The 22,849-nt window shown below is 39.4% G+C and overlaps 1 protein-coding gene across 10 annotated transcripts in view; it reads left to right on the forward strand.

Moving 5' to 3' along the window:
* Positions 1–15,446: 15,446 nt before the first annotated feature.
* Positions 15,447–22,849, forward strand: part of DLGAP1 (DLG associated protein 1) — a gene marked incomplete at both ends in the record, with an annotated part of 372,344 nt that continues 364,941 nt past the window's right edge. For 4 of the 10 annotated variants that reach the window (XM_081262744.1, XM_081262746.1, XM_081262748.1 and 1 more), the window contains one exon: positions 21,753–21,845. In XM_081262744.1, the coding sequence (XP_081118870.1) occupies positions 21,753–21,845 (93 nt within the window). Of the gene's footprint in view, positions 16,434–21,752; positions 21,846–22,178; positions 22,289–22,849 lie in introns of those variants that run through there. The other 6 variants (XM_081262745.1, XM_081262747.1, XM_081262749.1 and 3 more) reach the window with 3 other exon arrangements.

Below are 22,849 nucleotides of genomic sequence, written 5' to 3' on the forward strand. Positions count from 1 at the left end.
AAGCATGTGCTTTCCGTCACACACACCTGGCTTCAACTCCTAGCTTAGCTGCTTGGTGTTTATACATGTTTAGGAAGTTTATTTAACTTCTGTAAATCTCTGTTTTTTTAATCTGAAAAAGGGAGAAATTATGCTAAGCTTGCAAGGATTTAAAGTAATGAATATCACCTTGTTACAGGCACACAGCAGGCCTGTAGTGAAGCAATAGTAAATCTAATAGGTCATTTTAGATGTCACTGCATCCAAAAAGACCTATTAGATGATTTCATTACTTATTGAGTCACCCCATATCCCACTGTGCAAAGAGAAAACATCTGTAGTAGTCTGCTTCTAAACAAAAAGTCCCTGTTTTCAGAATGTGCAGAGAATTTGGGGAGTTTTCAGTCACTGCCCTTGCAGTTTCAGAGCCTCTGACTGCTGAGGAGGCTGAAGGAGGATGAAGGAGCCTCTGGGCAGATGCAGCTTGTGTGTGTGGATGGATGAGGCAGCAAAGTAGGCTCCACCCATCTTCATTAGTTGCTGCTCAAATATTCATGGGTTAGCACAGTGCCTCGGCTCTGTACAGAGCCTGCACAAAAGACCCATAAATGAAAGCAAAAAGATAGTCATTCTGTTTATAAATTAACCATTTTTTAATTTTTTTATTCTAATTTGTTATATATGACAGCAGAATGCATTACACTTCATATTATACATATAGAGCACAATTTTTCATATCTCTGGTTGTTTACAAAGTATATTCACACCATTTGTGTCTTCATACGTGTACTTAGTACTTAGGGTAATGATATCCATCTGATTCCACTGTCTTTCCTATACCCATGCCCCCTTCCTTCCCCTCTCACCCCTTTTCCCTATCTACAGTTCGTCTAGGCCTCCCATGCTCCCCTTCCCAACCCCACCATGAATCAGCCTCCTTATGTCAGAGAAAACATTTTTGGCATTTGGTTTTATGGGATTGGCTAACTTCACTTAGCATTATCTTCTCCAACTCCATCCATGTGCCTGCAAATGACATGATTTTATTCTCTTTTATTGCTGAGTAATATTCCATTTTTTATATATACCGCATTTTCTTTATCCATTTATCTACCGAAGGGCATCTAGGTTGGTTCCACAGTTTAGCTATCATGAATTGTACTGCAATAAACATAGATGAGGCTGTTTCTCTGTAGTATTCTGTTTTTAAGTCCTTTGGGTATAGACCAAGGAGTGGGATAGTTGGGTCTAATGGTGATTTCATTCCCAGTTTTCCAAGGAATCTCCATATTGCTTTCCATGTTGGCTGCACCATTTTAGTCCCACCAGCAATGTATGAGTGTGCCTTTATCCCACATCCTCGCCAACACTTGTTCGTATTCTTAATAGCTGCCATTCTGACTGGAGTGAGATGAAATCTGAGAGTAGTTTTGATTTTAATTTCTCTAATTACTAGAATTGTGAACATTCTTTCATATATTTGTTGATTGATTGTATATCACCTTCTGAGAAGTATCTGTTTATTTCCTTGGCCCATTTATTGGTTGGGTTACTTGGTTTTTTGGTGTTTAGTTTTTTTGAGTTATTTATATACCCTGTAGAGATTAGGGCTCTATCTGATGTGCAAGTGGTAAAAATTTGCTCCCAAGCTGTAGGCTCTCTATTCAAGTCACTGATTGTTCCTTTTGCTGAGAAGAAGTTTTTTAGTTTGAATCCATCCAAGAATTGATTTTAAATTCTTGTGCTATAGGAGTCTTATTAAGGACGTAGGGACCTAATCTGATATGATGGATATCTGGGCCTACATTTTATTCTATTAGTCGCAGGGTCTCCGGTTTAATTCTAGGTCCTTGATCTTTTCTTTGAGTTGAGTTTTGTGCATGGTGAGAGATAGGAGTTTAATTTCATTTTGTTAAATATGGATTTCCAGTTTTCCTAGCACCATTTGTTAAAGAGGCTATCTTTTCTTCAATGTATTTTTTTTGCACCTTAGTCTAATATAAGATAACTGAAATTATGTGGATTAGTATCTGTGTCCTCTATTCTGTATCATTGGTCTACCAGTCTATTTTGGTGCTAATACCATGCTGGTTTTGTTACTATTGCTCTGTAGTAGAGTTTAAGGCCTGGTATAGTTATGACACTTGCTTCACTCTTCCTGCTAAGGATTGCTTTAGCTATTCTGGGTCTCTTATTTTTCCAGATGAATTTCATGACTGCTTTTTCTATTTCTATGAGGAATGTCATTGGGATTTTGATTGGAAGTGCATTAAATCTGTATAGTGCTCTTGGTAATATGGTCATTTTGACAGTATTAATTCTGCCTATCCAAGAGCAAGGTAGATCTTTCCATCTTCTAAGGTCTTCTTTGATTTATTTCTTTAGCATCCTGTAGTTTTCATTTTAGAGGTCTTTTGTTAGGTTGATTCCCAATTTTTTTGAGGCTATTATAAATGGGGTAGTTTTTGTCATTTTATAAAATTACCATTTTTAACACGAAAATACCTTGTTTCCCAAGCAGAAGATTTACCATTCATATATTTATTCAGCTGACGTTTATTGAGTGCATACCATGTTTGGGGGACTTTCCTAGCAAATAGTAGTAGGAAAGTGAGACCCCACTCTACCTCACAGAACTGAACAGTCTCCTGTGGGAGATGATCATACAGGACAATAAGTCAGAACAGACATTTTCAGTAGCTAATGGAAGTATAAATTGCTGAGAGAGAACATCTATGGTAGACATTAACTCTGCCTATAGGTTTCAACAAAAGATTGGCCAACAAAGTGGCATTGGGCTGAAATTTGAAGGAAAAGTATGATTTTAAGCTAAATGGCAAAAGGGGAGATGTGTATTCTGGGAAAAATCACAAATGTTAGAAAATGAGACTCTAATTCAGAAGTTCTCAAAGTATGTTTCTGGGACCAGCAGCAATATTGCCAGGGAATTTTCTAGAAATGCAAATTCTTGGGAACCACTCAAGAAACTCTGGGTTCTAATGAGGCCACCAGCTGATTTTGATGCACACTCACATTTGAGAACCACTTTTATAATCAATTGATGGTTCTGGATCAGTAGAGACTTGTCACCTCTACTGTCACTAATCAACAGTAGGTTCTGGATCAGTAGAGACTTGTCACCTCTACTGTCACTTGTTTCCACAAAAGATGGAAATGGTTTGTGAGATTGTATAAGTCATGAAAAGGAATAAAGTGAAGACCTACAGGAAATAGAATGAAAGTAGAAAAGTAATAAAGCCATTACTATTCTGCCATACATTTCCCAATAAACTTCCTGGTCTTCAATCTGGGACACCCCACTCTAATTGATATGGAAATACACTCATCCTACATTTTTTACCTGCAAGATGAAAGACAAGTCTTTAACATGCAGTTTTGCTAATCCTAAAACCCAAGAGGGATTTTGTCCATGGCCTGCCATGCACAAGTCACCCTTTGCCAAGGTAGTACAACCATGACAAATGCAAATGCCTGTTTGATGTTGCATCCCTACGTAGGCCAGTGACTTACTATCTAAGAGGAGTTCAGTGAATGAAACCCAGTCGCAGGGCTAGCAATGAGGTCAAACATGTGGCTCTCAGACAATCTGGTTAACATCCAAATAGTATCATCAAAGACCATATAGAAAGAAAAGGATTGAAAAAAGCCAGAGAAAAAAATGAAATGGTTAGATTTGACCACGACATAAAGCAGACATTGTACACTGTCCTAAACCTCTTTTTGGTGGATGTACAAACTATCTAAATCTCCCAAATGGAGATGTCTTAGCCTTCCTCAATTTTGCATCTTATAGGCTTCTTTTCAAAAGCTTTTTGCTTGGTGTATTACACATGCCATTTGTATCCTACAATCTAGTGCTTGATTAGATTGTGACTTGTATTATTATCTGATTGTTCACGTTCATGTGATTTATTCTCTCAACTAGATTGTAAATTAGATAATCATTGCCCTGTTTCCTTCAGCTATGGAATATTTTAAGAGGAGGCTATATTTTTACCTGCTCATGAAGGAGGAATAAGAATTTGCTCAGAGAATGGAACTGAGTATTTTAGAGGCATGAAGCAGAGGATTTGGAGAGCATAGTATATGGGGGAACAATATAAGTAAGGCAGCATTGCTGGAGAATGAGGTTTAGGGGTGAAGGAGGGGACAGGGGACAAGGCTGTCTGGTAGAGGGACTCCAGATCACAAAGTTCCCTGCTTTATGTCATATTGAAAGTTTTATATTATATTCTAAGGATGTAAGGATCCTTCTGAGAAGAATTTAAAACTAAAAATTGGGGATGGGGTTGTAGCTCAATGGTAGAGTGCCTGCCTAGCATGCATGAGACTCTGGGTTTGATCCCCAGCACTATTCCCCCCATACACACACACCCCTAAAAAAAGAAGAGGAAATGCTGAATAATGACATGATGGAATGACCAGGTAACAAAGATCATATTCTATTACAAGTCATACTGTCAGCATTATGGAAAAGACCAGGTGAGAGAGAGAGAGGAAAGAGGATATATAAGTTAGAAGTGATAAGAGCAATCATTACAGCATAGCAATGAAAAGAATTGTGTTCAAAATGTACTGCCTGACCTCAGAGAAGTTATTTTATTTTTAAAAGTCTGTTTTCTTATACAAAGATATACTAGATCCCCCTGTCCACAGTTCCACTTCCCAAAGTTTCCATTGCCATAACTAACCATGGTCTGAAAATATTAAATGGAAAATTCTAGAAATAAACAAGTCACGAGTTTTAAACTGCATACTTCTCTGAGTAGTACAGTACAATCTTTCACCGTCACTGCTCCATCTCACCCAGTACATGAATCATCCCTTTGTCCAGCGTATTCACACCGTACGCACTACCTGCCTGGTAGTCACTTAGGCATCTCAGTTATCAGATCGACTGTTGAGGTATAACAACATTTCTGTTCAAGTAATCCTGATTTTATTTACTAATGACCTTTAAAGTGCAAGAGTTGTAATGCTGGTGATTCTAATGTGCCCCAAAATAAGCCTTAAAATGAAAAAATAAAAGTTCTCAACCTAATAAGGAAAGTAAAAAATCATATGTTGAGTTTGCAAAGATATACAATAAGTGATTGTTGTTGATCACTTATGGCGCCTAATTTATAAGTCGAACTTCATCATAGATATGCATGTATAGGAACAACCTAGTAGATATAGGGTTTGGTATGATCTGAGATTTCAGGCATCCACTAGAGGTGTTAGAACCTATCCTTTGTGCATTAAGAGGGACTACTATAGTTCTGACCATCTAGGATTAGTTGAGAATTAAATATAAGATCATACATCTAAAGCAGTCAACACAAGCCTGGTGTATAGGTACTCAAGAACGTTTATCATTATGATGTTTACTAGGGATACAGACACCATTCCTTTTTTATTCATTTAGCATCTATTGATTACTGGCATTCTTTTTCCAACTGAGTCCTCAGAGATGAGAAATCATCAGTGGATTCAAGGGCTTGGAATGGCTAGAACAAAACCAGTGGAACCCATATTACTCTTCCTAACTAGTTGAGAAGTACAGCTAAGATGGGGCGCTGGGAATTTGTCATGGCACCAGCACCATCCCCAGTGACACTCAGTAACCTCTGTGTGGAAGGACAGAAAGATAGTGGCATCAGTCCTTGGCTTGTATTGTTCATAATGGTCAAAGCAGAAGGATCATAGGGCAAGGGAGCTGCAGGTGCTGGCCAAAGAATGCTTGACCTATAGTGTCTCCTGGGATTGCCAGGGAGGAAGTAAGACCACCAGGCTCTGACGGGACTGGAGAAAAGGGAACAGTTGAGGAGCAAATGGAAGAACTGACCCTGAGATCTCGCAGATTTCAGGAAATGTGGATAAGAGAACAAGAAAATATGGGAGGTAGGAAGTCTTTCGACAGTGCCTAGTGTACCACATGTGAATAACAGTTTTTTCAATAAAAAGCTGATAAATTAAATTCCTATGTATTGATTCTATTTGACTTCATGCCAGTACATTGAAAGAAAATATTGACGGATGCCTCATAGGTTAACACCCTATCTGTCAAAATGTTAATCCAAGGACTTTAATCCAGAAACAAATGTTTTCTTCTCCAGCATAGCAGATGTGTTTGCAAAGACTTTAGTGGGAATGGATTTGTTTGATTAAAATTAAAGATTGGGTGTAGGAAGCTTCAGGAGAAGAAAGACCCAAAATGGAAAACAGTTCAATAGAAGTTAAAATGCTTGATGTGTGATGATTAAAAACAAGGCACTTTAAAAATTACAGGAAGATGGAAGCAGAAAGAAGGAGCAGTGTTTGAGGAATTGCAAATCTAATTCCCACTAACAGGCATCATTGCTGAGCCCAGAGAAGGCTGAACTGGCCTGAGGAAAGAGTCCATAGGATACTAAATATGGCTGCTTACAGAGTCTGTCCTTCCTCTCACCTCCGCCATGAAATCTGCCCACTTCTTTCTCACACAGGCAGGCATTGCTGAAAGCTTTGAAAGAGTGAATGTAAAATGTGAATGAATGTGCATCATTTCTTATTGGTTCTTTTTAGGTATGCATAACAGTAGAATCCATTGCAGCAGAATTATGCAACCATGGAATATATCTTATTCTAATTCAGACCCCAGTACCTCTCCTTGAGTGTGCATAATTTTTCAGAGGCAATTAATATTTAAGTGGGTGTAAAGCCATTGGAAGACTCCCTGGCTAACTCCAATGAGGCTGCTTCTGAGACTGATTCACACTTGGCCCTGCTTGGACATAAACCAGGTGGCGGTGGTTCTGGGAAATTTGTAGCAACTCCAGCTGGGTAGATGGGTCTCCTTTATTTGAATGAGTAAGAGAGTCCTACTATGATTCTGCCATAGATTACCTCACAATCTCAGCCACACTGGGCAGGGAGCTGGCCTCTCAAACAGAGAAGATTGTTGGGCATCTTCTCTCTGTTTATTTCCCTGGGCTACATGGTTCCTGGATGGGCTCCTTCCCTCTCTCTACACTCACTTCCTCTGCAGGGGCCTTGGCAATAGTAGGCAGTTCTGGCTTTCTTGGTGCCAGTGCTGGCCCTTCCTCTACTTGATCTCTCAGAGAAGCTCACCAGGGTCCAGTGACTTTAAGAATATTCCTATTTAAATTTTCCAGAGTGAGAAAATGATTAGCCAAGTTGAGCCTGTGGATGGATGTCCCTGCATTTGGTTTTCAACCCCTATGTGATCAGCTCAGAGAATGTGGTGATTGCCTTCGACAGCCCCAGCCAAGATGTCCCCAGCAGATGCTGTATGTAGGGAAGAAACTCCCTAAAGCAGGTGTTGGCTGAACAGATACCACAAAAGGGCTTCACAATAGGTACTTTTTGGGCCTCCTGGGCTCAGTAAAGCAGATGTGTACAGCAAACTTTGTACAAAATGCAAAAGCAATTAAAAGAGGGGAATTTAAAGGAGAAAATTTGGTTCAGGTAATATATAATCTGGCTGTGAAATAACTTGTCTAGAATGTGCCAAAACATGTTCACAAGACTCTTTAGCTAGTTATGAGACATGAAGACAAAAATAACTTGGTTCTCATCAGAGGCTACTTCCACTGCTTCTTTTCAAGTTGTGGTGTATGAGGTTTAGATTGTTTTTGTTTTTTGTTTTTCCATCTTCTTTCAGGACTGTTTATCTTCTTAAGCAGCTTTATTCTATCATTGTTCCTTGATTTTTTTTAGATTAATCCATGGCTTATAAGTTTTTCTCATCTCTCTCTCTCTCTCTCTCTCTCTCTCTCTCTCTCTCTCTCTCTCTCTCTTTTTTAGTAGATACTCATGGCTTTTGCTCTCTCTGTGAACATTCTGCATGTATCCATTGTACCCTCTCAAGGTGTTCCTCCGCCCACATGCCTTGGGAAGGACCATTGGCCATGGCTGGTCAAGGTGACCACATTCTTTCCCAGGGCAACCCATTCGTAGGCTTAGCTAAGATAACCCTGTCCTCAAAATCCAAAGATAATATTTCTATTGGAAACACATCTTCAAGTGTTTCCAATAGAAATATTAGGCCAGTCACATTCTAACCATCTCAATCCAAAAGAATGTTATGATATTTTACAATTTGCTGCCTGGAGTGTCTTCACATAAAAATTCTCTCCTACAACATTTTGCCCAACCAGCAATAAGCATGCACTAATATTAATGATGGCCTGTTGGCCATTTCTCAAGGAACCATACTCCACCATTTTATTCTCAGAAACTGTTATACAACCATTTTTTAAGGCTTTGTGTGGAGACAAGGTGATTGTAATTGTGCTGCCTACTGTGACTAAATTGGAGAAGGTTTGAATTGCTTTGTTTTTTGTTTTTGTATAATACCATATCTTTTGAAAGAGAAATGCCTTCAAAAGCATTTATTTGTAGGAACAGGCTGATTGAAGGAGGTATTCACAAACAAAATCCAACTGCAGATGATTAGGATAGCAATTAATGTTAATGAAAAGCCAAAATACATTCAGCATCTATAAAATGGCTTACTATTGTGCTTTGAGTAATATAATTGGTGTTTCAGACTGTACTTATTCAAAGGTGCTCTAAGAGTATTTGTACACTCTTAAGCAAACAACCACGTTAGTCCATTTTTTGTTACTATAATGCAATACCTAAGGCTGTGTACTTGCAAAGAAAAAGTTTCATTTCGCTCACAGTTTTGGAGTCTGAACATGCAGTGGTGTAGTTCTGGCTCTGGTGAGGATTCCTCTGGCTGCATCACCTGTGGCTGATGACACCATGATGGCAGGAGCACATGTGATATGGAGATATCACATAGAAGGCCAATAGAGGGGAAGGACCCAGTCTTACTGGGTTTCACCTCTAAAAGATCCCACCATCTCTCAACACCACCACACTGGAGACCAATCTCCCAACAGATGAACCTTCAGGGGACACACTCAAATCATAGCAAAAACACCTGGAAATCTTTAAGCAGGGAACCTTGCAAAAGTGGAAGAGAATGGCTTTTAGTTGTCTTTTATAGCTATAAACTAAAAGGCCAGGAAATACATGAAAAGAAGTCTTCGGGCAATGTTAACTCACACTGTCACCTCTGTTGAGTTCCCTGTTTACACTGACTCCTGTCTTTTGAACTGCCCTGCTAGAAGTAGTTGCTTCATTTAGAATTTCTTGCTCCCCCACAACCCTAAACCTATTCTTGAAGGACAAACACAGAACCCTTTAGTACACACATGACCATGCTACCATCTTGTTTAAATCCCTCTAATGGAGTACAGCAGCCTGCAAGCTACAGCTCTGTATCCAGCATAGCTTACCTCGAGTCTCCATGATTGACCCTGGCCCCCTATCTCTCTAAGGAATAGATTCACATGCCAGTGTCAGGAATCAAAATGGCAGAATGCAAAATCACAGTGGCGTAAACAAAATAGAAATCTGTTTCCTGCCGCATAAATGAAATGCAGAAGTACCTATGTGGGGCTGCTATGGCATGCCACAGTGGCCAGTAGCTTTATCTTGCGCTTCTCTCATCTTCAGATGTAACTTCTACCTCATGATATTAGATCAATTCTCACCCAGCCCTCAAATCTGCACCCCATCCAGGGAGGGAGTACAGATCTTTTCCAAAAATGGCACATGCCATTTCAAATTATAGTCCATTAGTCAGACTGTCCCTGTGCCCATCTAGGGAGATTGGGTGATGCAGTCATTATTCAGGGACTACTTTGCACTTTTTGATAAGAGCATCCTTTATTTCTCTTCAGCTGAATGTGATTAGCTGTCACAGGCAGGTTGCAGGCAGATGGATAGAGTCCAAAAAGGTAGCTTGACCCTGAAAAGATTTGTAGAGATCTCCCTTTCCTGCTGTCTCCCAGTGCAGAACACGGTGTTCCCTGTTCTCCTTGTCAGGGTCCTCCAGCCACCACGGTGTTCTCTCCAAAGCCAGCAGTGATTCTTGACTATCAGTCCTCACTGAATAAGACAGGGAAGGGCCTTAAGCTGGTCTTCCCTCTGCATGTAAAGAAAAAAAAATCAAGAACAGCAGCTCTAAATAAAGACATGCAAAGAAATCAAAGTGAAATGAGGACTTGCCAGCTTTGCAAGGCGATTTTCCTCTTGTCAGCATCTTCTGAAATGTGGTCTGTTTGTTTGTTTCCTTGAGTCTAATAAATTACCCACCTTGAGAATTTCCTTTCCAGTGCTTAATCATTCTTGCTTCAGTCATCATTTGTACAGCAGTGCTTCCGTTCCAGGTGTGGGAACTCTGGGAAAAAAACCAGTGTGCGTCTCACACAGAGCTTCTCACGTGGTCACCAAAAGAGTCAACAACTTCTCCAAGCTAAACATCAGGACATAGGATCTGACGATGAAATTGAACTTAGGAGGACAACGAAGCGCAATTTTGAAGTCATAGTGAATAAGGAGAAATTGGAGTGAATCACTGTAGTCATAGAAACCTTCATGAAGGCAGGTTGACCACATTCTACATGTCTGCTCAGAGAACAAGGCATAAAAAGACAGCATCCCCTCTATTTTCAGAAAGTGTTACAGCCAACAAAATCTATTTCTAGGATTAGCAGTTTCTTTCTCTAAGAATGCATAAAATGGGGAGAATCATTATTTAGTGGTTTTTTTTTTAATGATTAAATCATGTCTCTGTGTTCATCATAACCCCTTTGACCAGATGGATTCTCTATGTGCATTTGGTCATCTTTGCAGAAGTAAGCCCTGGGCTGTGCACAGGAGAGATGCTCACTTCATGCTTTGTACTAATGCTATTAGTCACATGACAGGTGGAAGGAAGCCAGTGATAGCTATGGATGCCACATTTTTTTATTCTTTTATACGTACATGACAGTAGAATGTATTTTGACATATTATACATACATGGAGTATAACTACCCATTCTTGAGGTGGCACATGGTGTGGAGTTATACTAGTCATGTATTCGTATATGAATATATTCATATGTGAACATAGGAAAGTTATGTCCAATTCATTCTCCTTCCTACTCCCATCCTCCATTTCTTCCCCTTCATTCCCTTTGTCTAATCCCATGAACTTCTATTCTGATCCCCTCCTTTACTGTGTGTTAGAATCCACATATCTGCGAGAACATTCAGCCTTTGATTTGGGGAGATTGGCTTATTTCACTTAGCATTATAGTCTCCAGTTCCATCCATTTACCAGCAAATGCCATGATTTCATTCTTCTTTTGGGCTGAGTAATATTCCATTGTGTATATATACCACATTTTCTTTATCCATTGATCTGTTGAGGGGTACTAGCTTGGTTCCATAGTTTAGCTATTGTGAATTGAGCTTCTATAAATGGATGCCACTTATAAACATTAATTAAGATGAGAAAAAAAATGACAAAGATAAATGTTCTGGAAAAGGAGTTGAAGAGTAAAGCAATGAAACCCATTATTCTGTATAATCATTACATACCAAGAAAAATAAAAATGAAAAAATTAAGGCAAGAGGAAAATAGTGAAGGAGAGAAGAAAGATCAAGACTTTTTTAGTAGATGCCCGCAACAATCGTCCAGCCACTATCAACAGCATTAGGATTTTCAAACCTCTGCCCCTGCTTACCAGGAAGTCATCAAATGTGTTGCTGTATTCTATAAACACAAATTGACATGTTTTCCCTTTAAAATGACAAGAGGATAGAAGAGGATATGGAGTTTCCTACATAAAAAGCATGGTATTAAGTCATTTATTTGACCTTGATCAAAAAGAGAGGTTTAAGACTTTAAAATGTTTATGATTGTTTATTGTAATTTTTAGGATCTTATTTTATTGTATTGTTTATTGTCATTTTTAGAATCTTATTTACCTACATCGTAGAGAAAAGGGATCAAAATCTCAATACCCCTTTACCAATCTTAAGTAAACAAGGAAGCAAGTTAACTTATTTATCACTGATGCAATTTGTTACTCTCTTAGAAAGTATAGTTGCTTGTCACTGTGCTGAAAATAACTCACTTAAATCTTAGTAAATATCCTACTGTATATGTTTAATTTACAGAAATTACCATTAGTTACATCTTTTAATTTACTTCATCATTAGTGCCCTTAAAAATGTTCTTCATTTGCTGTGGTTGTCCTCAGGTAAAACACTACTCACAAGTTAATCATTGAAACCTGATTAAACTAATCTTGTACATTTTGAAGTAAATACATTTAATTTACATTTTCAGCTCTTCCAAGTTTCACATTTTATTGAGAACAAAATATCTCTCCAACCCCCAGCTGCTTCAGAAGGAGAGTTTGAAGCTTGTAGCATGTTATTCTATATGTCAAGGTTCTATTCTATGTAATCATAAGACTTATTATGTGGCTATAATCCTACTGCATTATTCTTTTTTATTTTTTATTTTTAAGTGCATATTTGAAGGGCAAAGATGACTTCAATGGGACCTTGGCTTATAGAGAGAGATGTCCTCATAAATTAGTTTGCACCACAGTTTTACTCCTTCTTTCTTACTACAGCTTACTCTTAGAATCCTAACTTCATAGAAATCTGTCCGAGTTTTCCTTTTGCATTAGTGCCTCTTCAATGGGCTCTTCCTGGACATTAGGATTTAGCTATTAAGTGTCCTACAGAGGCCCATGTGCTAAAGGCTTGGTCGCCAGCCTGGGGCACTACTGGGAGGTTGTGGAACCCTCAGGTGGTGGAGCCTCATGGAAGGAAGTTAGATCACTGGTGGTGTGCCATTGTGGGGAATATTGGGACCCTAGCCCCTTCCTCTCTCTCGTTCACTTCCTGGCCGCCACAAGGTGAGCATCCTTCTCCACCACAGACTCTCACCATGATGTACTGTGACACAACAGGCCCAAAGCAATGTAGTCCAGTGACATGGACTGAAACCACTCAGACCATGAGCCAAACAAACCCTTTCTTGCTTTAAGTTGCTAACTCAGGTATTTGTCACAGTGGTACAAAGCTGACTAACATGCTGATCCACAAGTGTCATGTTCCCAAGTTTCTTTCTTTTTTTGACTTGTTAGGTATTAGTCTCTCTTACCCCTCCAGACAGATCATTTTCACTCTAGACATCCTGTGGTTACCAGGCCAGGAGAACTCCCCAGACTTTAACTTCCAGGCAGGTAGAACTTCAAGAGTGATGATATTTTTCAGTGGATTGGGGAAGGGGTCAGAAGTCAAAGGTTAACAGGTGCAGAAGGAGCATCCACCTGCCTGTCTCCTGCCTTGCTCTGCAAACCACTGCTCCCTGGAATGCCTATGAAAGGGTCCCTCCTGAATTTTGGGCATCCTTTCTTGGCTCTGGTCCTTCCTTTGCCACATAATCATGTTTTCACTAAGCAGATGCTGCTTGATTCACAGTATGGGCCACTTTGGGAAATTTTGCATTAATGCATTAAATCACTGAAAAAGTACTTTCTGATATTCCCACCACTGGATGGGATGGCACTTTGCTAGACGCTGGATGGGCAAAAACAGAATCCCTTCCCTCAAGGAGCTCATAATTTAGTAGACTAACCAATTTCAAAAGTGATAAAATCACCCCCACCCTCCATCATTTGTCCTGAATCCAGAAAGTAAGAGGCAGGAATCAAAAAGGAGACTCAATGTGAACAGAGATTGGCAACATTGTCATAAGCTCACAGATGCACTTATGTACCATAAAAAAGGCAAGACCTGCCCTCACAAAAGTCCACGTCTGTCACCAAGTGTGGGTGCTTTATTTGGGTTTTGTTTATTAATTAGCCATTTATCTCTCCCTTTTTGAATATCTGAAATGTGATATTTTTGGAAAGTCATTTTGGTTTTTCAGGACAACTCTTCATATGACAATTTTTATATTGTAGGAACTTTTTTAAAAAAAATCAGGCTGTCAGCAGAAAATCAAGTCAGCTCTTGACAAACACACTGTGTTAGTCAGAAGAAAATCTTCTACCCTGGTGCTACTTAGGCTTGGGGAAGTCCTGAGCCTGGATATGAGCTCACCATAAGTTCCCACTACATAGTTCTATAGGAGTGACTTACCTACTGAAATGAACATTAACCCAAAGTCCTTTTCTCATGAGCTCAAGAAATTTTCAAGGACCTTTTCTCTGGACATTTTGTCATCTGAACATTTAACCAGTAACCTTAAATCAGTGTGTAAGTCAGCTTTCTATCACTGTGACCATAAAAAAAAAAACCACTTAGAAAATCAAATTAATGAAAGAAAAAGGTTATTTTGGCTGTTTCAGAAGTGTTGGAGCGTGGTTGCTTGACCCTGTTGCTTTGGGTCTATGGCAGGACAACACATCACAGCAGAAATGTGCCGTGGAGAAAACTTCTTCACCTCTTGGCTGCCAGGATGCAAAAGGAGTGAGAAAAAGGAAGCGACCAAGGTCCCAATATCCCCTACAAGGGCTCACCCCCAAAGACCTAACTTCCTCCCACTAGACCCCACCTCCTCCAAGTTCCATCACTTCCCAGTAATGCCAGAGACTCAGCCTTCAACACATGGCCTTTGGTGGACATTTAGGATCCAAAATGTAAGAACCAGTAAGAGTAAATATCCTGATACAGAGCCAATTCAATATTTGTTCTCTATCAGCTCTTAGTTTGTTTGGAGAATACACTTGACCCTCAGATGACAGAAATCCATGCACAGATTTTTGCTACATCTCTGATTTATTTGGCACATCTCCTTTCAGCTCTGAATAACCTGGGGATGGGGATCATTTGCATATTTTAATTGTTCCCACAGAATTTCTGACAATATATAAAGATATAGCCTGAACTTTTAAGATGCCCCTGGCTTCTTTTGTTCTTGTTTTTCACTCACATTTCCATTCTCACTTATGGAATTCTCACCATGTGCCTAAGGGCTGGCTCAGACCTAGGTAGTGGGAGGTAAAGGTGTCTAAGAGGTAAGCCCGGCTGCAAGGTCCTTTAGCTAAAAGACAGAACCAGAAGCAAACAATAGTGTAGGTTCTGAGGAGTGTGTTTAAATGCCACCAAAGCACAAGAGGAACTAATTCTCACTGCCAGGAGTAGCAGCAATGGTTTTTTCAGAGAAACGGAGTTCTTTGGGTATGCTCTAATTATGATTAAAATACAGTTAAGAATATAACCAGAGAAACAAGTGGGGAAAGACCCATTCAGTTGTGGGACTGATGGGAATTATTTGTTTAAAACAATTTATAGTTTCTTTTCCCCCTTTGATAACTTTTAGCACTACCATCTCTTGGCTCCAGCTTTGGGGTGAACTTTCCTGCCCTACAGAGATGAGAGAGAGCTTTTTCAATGATGCATGAAAGTGATTTTTAGAGACAGGGATAAGTTCTTCTTCCAGAAAACCAACACTGTAGTTAGTACACAGCGCTCTCGGAGAGCCATGGCTATGTGCCAAGGAAAGAGTGAGCTAACCATTCTCCCCACTCTTGTTCTTGATTTCCTCAGGTCTTTACCCAAGACGGGTCTGGGACTTGACGGGGTGCCCATGACCCCGGCGGTTGCTTCCCGTCAGCAATGAAAGGGTTATCGGGCAGCCGCAGCCATCACCACGGGATCACCTGTGATTCCACCTGTGACTCGCTGTCGCACCACTCGGACCGCAAGCCCTACCTGCTGAGCCCGGTGGAGCACCATCCTGCCGACCACCCTTACTACACGCAGCGGAACTCGTTCCAGGCCGAGTGCGTGGGACCCTTCAGCGACCCGCTGGCCAGCAGCACCTTCCCGCGACGGCACTACACCTCGCAGCAGGAGCTCAAGGACGAGTGCGCCCTGGTGCCCCGCACGCTGGCCACCAAGGCGAACCGCATCCCCGCCAACCTGCTGGACCAGTTTGAGAGGCAGCTGCCCCTCAACAGAGATGGCTACCACACGCTGCAGTACAAGCGCACCGCCGTGGAGCACCGCAGCGACAGCCCGGGTCGCATCCGGCACCTGGTCCACTCGGTCCAGAAGCTCTTCACCAAGTCGCACTCCCTGGAAGGGCCATCCAAGGGCAGCGTCAACGGGGGCAAGGCCAGCCCTGATGAGACGCAGACGGTGAGGTATGGCAAGCGCAGCAAGAGCAAGGAGCGGCGCACGGAGCCCAAGGCCCGATCCAACGCCTCTCCCACCTCCCCGGGCTGGTGGAGCTCCGACGACAACCTGGACGGTGACATGTGCATCTACCACGCGCCCTCGGGCGTGATGACCATGGGCAGGTGCCCCGATCGCTCGGCCTCGCAGTACTTCATGGAGGCCTACAACACCATCAGCGAGCAGGCGGTGAAGGCCTCCCGGAGTAACAATGACGTCAAGTGCTCCACCTGTGCCAACCTGCCCGTCAACCTGGACGCTCCGCTGCTAAAGAAGAGCGCTTGGTCCTCCACTCTCACCGTGAGCCGAGCCCGGGAGGTTTACCAGAAAGCCTCGGTGAACATGGACCAGGCCATGGTGAAGTCCGAGTCGTGTCAACAAGAACGCTCCTGCCAGTACCTACAGGTACCATTTCCATCTAGGGTTGGATGCTTAGCAATCTTTCCTGGCTTAATTATGTGGTCTTTTCTCCTGGGGGCTACCCTTGGCTCTGCTCTGAGTTGTCCATATGAACTTGAGCAAAATATTTAGCATTTCAGTGACTAATTGTAGTTGATAGCAAATGCTATCAATTCCATCAAGTTATCTAAAGAGACTAGCTACAGTGCTCAAAGGCACTCCTACACAGAGGCTAGAAGTCACTCACTTCCTGCATTCCTCTTTTATCTAAGGGATCTTAAAGGATGGAGAGGAGAAGAAAGAATTTTTAAAATAGACCCACCTTTAAAAAAAAAAGAGTAAACAATGCTCTTCCGAATTTTGGAAAGAGTTTTAATTAAATTTATACAAGGTTTGGCTTTGTTTTTCGAGGGGTTTGGTTATTGTTGTAATCATATAATTCTGCCTGAAGCTATTCATTTCTGAAAATTGATCAACGTCTTCACCAACAAACACCAACACCAATCACACACTCACCCCCCCCCCCAGCTCCTGCCCCCAGGGAGGAGCCAAGCAGGATGATGCCCTGAGGAGGTGGAAATGGAGCCAGTTTAGGGATCTGACAAACACAGCTGCAGAGGCCAGGGACCACAGAGGAAAGGAGGAGGAGAAGGGGGAAGCAATAAAATACAATTAGTGTCAGTGAGATAATCCCACACATGCACAGACACAAGGCAGGCTGCTCTTCTTCCACCATCTCTTCATGTTTTTCCTTTGGGCTTCCAGCTCACTTAAACCAGATTCCACCTGGATAAAAATATTGGGAAACTGGGGGAGGGTCTTTTTCTTCTCTCTCCAGTATTGTATTTTTTCCCAAGATAAGACCTTCCAACATGAATGCCCTTCATATTGTTTTCAGTGCATCTTTTTCCTCTATTCTCTCCTGCCACTATCTTAAAAAAAAAATAAAAAAATAAAAAGAAGAAAGAAAAAGTTTCTACTGGACTATAAAAGTATGGCATGATCATTTTCACTTTTATCTTAAGAAGAGATGCAAAGAAAAATTCTTCCACTGAGTCCATCTTTTGACCTCTTTGAACTCCTTCTGATAAATGTGGCTCCATTGGAAGATCACCCCAAACCCTGAGAATGCTACAGGCTAGCAGTTCCTGGGCAACAACAGTACCAAAGTCCATGCCCAAAATTCAGAAGAAGCCATCAGTTTCTGACTGATTTTTTTTTCCTTTGTATATTTTTTGAAGTCAAAATCTTGAATTGAGGTGGAAAGTGAAAGTATAAGTTCATAGTTTTCACAAAAACACAGTTATGTGAGCAATATTTCTCATGGAAAGTGATATTGCCAGATTTCCTGTTAGGTTGCTGTAAACACTGAGAAGTCATCAAGAGGGGCTGGGGTTGCAGCTCAATGGTGGAGTACTTGCCTAGCATGTGTGAGGCACTGGGTTCAATTCTCAGCACCACATAAAAATAAATAAATCAAAGGTATTGTGTCCATCTACAACTAAAAAAATATTTATAAAAAAAGAAGTCATCAAGAGCTGTTAATATAGTTAGGGATCATCTACTCCACATAGAATAGAAAAAAAATGTAGACTCAAAAAACTGTAAAGGTTAGGTGGGTTACATCATCAACATGTGGAAGAGGTGGGACTGGAATCCAAATCTTTTAACTTATACAAGTGACCATTATGCAGTGTGCAACTAAAGGATTTAGAAATTATTTATTATTTTACATACAGTCTCATCCACCGCTGAAAGTAAAGTATTTGGATAAAAATATTGGTCTTGAAGAAAGGATGAGTAAGGAGACAGAAGTCCTAGAATGAGACACATTTTGTCTGTGAAGGTTCTGTGACTGACAAAAATAAAACGATTTTTAAAAACAACTATACTTGAATAAGCCATGGTAAGATTAGATGAGAAATGAGAAGTATCAGATTTAAGAAGGAAAAATAATAATAATACTGTACATGGATCTAGCACCACCAGCCTTTTTACTTTTGAAATTCTTTCATTATATTTGCATTATATTTGTCTACATTCTACTGACCCTAAAATTTACTTTTCTTTCCTTTTTTTAACCTTTTGAAGTCAAAATCTCAAACAGTTGGTAAGAAGTGGAAGGATAAAGAAGATACAGAAGCTAACGTGTTCACACTTGCTATTTCATTCCCTGTTCATCATAATCTTGAGACCTGGCTGGGTTAATTCTGTTTTTTTTAATATTTATTTATAGGTGGACACAATACCTTTATTTATTTTTTTTTATGTGGTGCTGAGGATTAAACCCAGTGCCTCACACATGCTAGGTGAGTACTCTACTTCTGTGCCACAACCCCAGCCCTGGGATAATTCTATTTTTACAAAAGAGGAAACTGAGCCTTGGAAATATCAAATGATTAAAGTCCCATGACCTAGCAGTTGTAGAACTGAGATTTAGTTATAGATCTGTTCAATGCCAAAGCCAAAGATAAATGTGAGCAAATAAAAAATAAAATCTTTAGAGCTCAATTGTTCATATCTCTGGTTGTGTAATATGAATCGTAATATATTCCGCTGTCATATGTTAAAAATTAATTAATTAAAAATTGATTAATTAAAAAGAATTAGTATACAGGGCTAGTACTGTAGCTCAGTGGCAGGGCACTTGCGTAGCATGTGGGAAGCACTGGGTTTGATCCTCAGCACCACATAAAAATAAACAAATAAAATAAAGGCATGCTGTCCATCTACAACTACAAAAAAAATTAGTTTACAATAAATGTCAAAAATCCTATTGCCATTCAGAATTTTTATGCCTACTAATAGCTCAACTTTTTTCAATCTTAAAAGTCTTATTTTGTTTAATATTAGTCTCTAAGGAATGAAATCTACTAGATTACAGTATATCTATGTAAGAATATACCACAATGTATGTAATTATAATGCACTAAATAATGATAATGATAATAAGAATAATCATAAGAAAAGGGAGATCAGTTGAGTAGAGCAAGTAGAACAGGGAAAGGAAGGGAGTAGGGAAAGGAAAAATAAGATATTAGGGAATGAGATTGATCAAATGATGCACATATATGAATGTGGCATAATGAATCCTACTATGTATAATTATGATGCACCAATAAAAAATAAACATATTGTAAGAAACAAAAAGAATAAATAAAAATAAAATCTTTAAAATAAACATTTTATTACCAAAACCCTTCACCAAAATGAGAATGAGATCTTAAGTTTGGGATCTGGTATAGTAGCATTATTAGAGCTCAAAGATTTAAAGATACCATTCTCAAAGTATTTACCTTCTTTAAGCCAATTTTTAAAATAAAATATTTGAGAAAGATAGAAGGAAATAAGTAAAATAAAGCACACATCCATTTTTACATCACCCAACCAAAGAAATAAAACATTGAACTCAATGGCTCACACGTGTACTCTCCTTGGTCCTATTTTCTTTCCTTTTCTTCCCAGAGTAATCACTAATCTAAATTTGATACCCAAAATACCTTTGTTTTACTCCTGAAATTATTGAGAGTTTCAAACAAAAATTAGCATTTTCTATCCTTCATTGGGCAATAATTAATCCTGAACTAAGTTAATCTAATCTTTTAAACATAAACTGAATTTCCAGTCAAGCCTTATTTAATAAATATTGATATTTATCGAGTCCCTAGTCTATGGAAGGGTTTCAATATAATTCTATATTTAAATTGGGGGAGGGGGGTAACATGTTAATAAGTTAAACAAGGTGGAGAACTGTGTGTTTTTCCAGCCCTATGTGCTAAAGTTGAATTATTCTTGTAAAAAAATGGGAAAGGAGAGCTATATATTCATATAGAAGAAAGGGGATAAGAAAACACCATTGCTTCTGGGAAATAAAGAGAGAATCTGCCATCCTGTGGAAACTCTTCTCAGGAAATAGGTGTAGCCAGTCCCAGACAGCTCTTGCAGAATAATTTCCTTTATGAACACATTCCTAAAAGCAACTTTGGAGAAAGAGAGAGGGGATTTTTTGTTTGTTTGTTTGTTTTCAGGAATATTGCCTTAATTGCCAACAAATCTGAAGCCATGTGTACAGTTGTGTTTAACATCAACTTACAAGGTTTGATTAGTGGGCATGCCATTTTCTACGAATTCTGTTCTCTATTGGCCACTACTACTAGTAAGACGGGATAGAGCCATCCTTTTTGGTCTCTGGGTCTCCTTCCCCTGCTAGAAAATGAGGCACTTGTTCTAGAAGGCTGCCATCTCAGTCCACATTTTTAAATTCATAAGTTACATATGCCAGAGTACTAATTAGAGAAATTTTCAAGATTTGGAAGGACTGGGACATTCACTTCATAAATGCCTACTAAAAGTGGATGATTTGCAAATTTTATCTAATTTGCTCTTTAAAACTCTAGAGGTATTTTACAGTTAAAGATCCTGAGATTTAGTAATTAGGTTAATTTACTAAGGGCATACTGTTAGTTCACCACAACCTGGTGGGCCAGAACTGATTCTTCTGCCCTTTCAAGTTCAGATTTTTTGCAGTGATCATGCCCAATCCTTCCAGATACAAAGCAGAGAGAGGAAGCCGTGCATTTCATATATATATATATATCATGTGCCTGAAACCATCTATATCTCATTTAATGCTCAAAACAACTTTATAAAGTATTACTATTTACTTTAGGTTTATAGACAGAATTGAAGTCCGTAGAATTAATTTAATATTAATGTCTTCAAATCCATGAAAACAAAGTGAATAGGAGAGCTAACAGTTGATCCCAAATCAGTCCAATTCCATAATACGCTTCAGAAATAGAAATAAATGCATTTTAACTTTATTACTTGTTTTATTCTGTAGCAAATGTATGCATGCCATTAAGAGGGCATAGATATGAAGTTAGGCTAGCAATGGAATGATTGATTACATCCCTGATTTGATTCAAGACTGAACAAAGGTTAAATTAATAGGCATCAATAATAGAATCTAAATACTAGCAAGTTTCTGATTCTGTCTTTGTAGGATTATAACTTAAAATTAACTTCACATAGGATATTGCTATGATTCCTGTAGAAAATGAGAGGTCTTTAACAGGAATTTAGCCTGTGCCTGACATAGACTTAGAAATCATATACTATAGCTTGGAATCATTGCATGTTCCAATCAATACAGTCTATTGGTGATATGTGCTCACTCACAAGCTGTTTGTGGTTAATTAAAAAAAAAAGGACTCTTTTTTTCCCCAATATTGTTATTTTTAAATGTCAAGAATCAGATGTCTGCTGTTTAGAACTATTGTACGGCTGCCAGTGACTGTCTGTATTAGGGTTTGGAGCAGGAACATGGATTTGAAGACATTAAAACTGTTTAATTCTCAGTTGAGATGTGGCTGGCTTTTATACATTTGGAATAAAGCATTTATGGCACATCTCAGGGTAAGTGCTAATAGCTAAGTAAATAAAAGAGGTGGGGGTGGGTGTTGTTGTTTTGCTTTTGCTTTTAAAAAGCAGAATTCTTGGTTCTGTTTATGCCTCTTTATAGAAATGTTGTGTGTTGAGTGACTGGCATATAAAGCCATTCAGAAAAGCAAGATTTTAGATTTCCAACTGTTAACCTAAAAGAAAAAAAATCCCTTCAAATCGTGTATTTTGCATTCATCCAGCAGCAGACACAGGAACAGGGAAGCCAAACGCTCTCCTCCCGGTAGAAGTAGGGAGAGAGACACACACAGAGAGGGAGCGAGAGAGAGCAAGACAGACTGAGAAAGCCAGTACTCTCAGAGATGAAATTTTAAGAGAGCAAAATGATCGACCTTTTTAAGGCTGAGTGGGTTTCTTCAGTTTGTGTGCAAGTTTCAAGAAATGGAAGGACTGACCAGGTTTGGGTATAACTCTTTTATTACTTTGTATTTGATAAGTATATGTTGTTGGTTTGGGTGGGGGATTTTTTTGCAGAGGTGGGCTATAGTTTTTGTTATTGTTATTTTCTTTCTTCTCTGAATAATGGCTAGGAAGACTGAAAGAGCTAGCAAACTAATGTCTGTACAGATGGTAGGAAAACAGGTGGAGGAGACATCAGATACCTACAAATCTGTGTCTCCACAGAGGCTTCATAAAATTATTAATTGACATGATCCAGAGTATTATGTGCTATTAGAGGACATTATGTGGCTAGTGATTGAAATGTGATCGGTTGTTTGCCTGCACAAGAATCCTGAGTATTTACTGTTCCTTTGCAAAAATTTCTGGGTGATTGGTTTTGTCAGGTTTAGTGTTCTGGTTTTTTTTTTCTTTTCATTTTTTTTTCTGTTGTTGTTATTTAAAAAATTTCCCAAAAAGATTACTTCAGAAGTATTCATAGCAAGCATGTACCTAGGTTTTTCTTTTTTTATGCAGGTACAGTTATTTTCCAAATCTGTTCCAAGATTATTTCCATCTTT

The sequence above is a fragment of the Spermophilus citellus genome (genome assembly GCF_964194105.1).
Source record: "Spermophilus citellus genome assembly, chromosome: 12".
Taxonomy (NCBI): domain Eukaryota; kingdom Metazoa; phylum Chordata; class Mammalia; order Rodentia; family Sciuridae; genus Spermophilus; species Spermophilus citellus.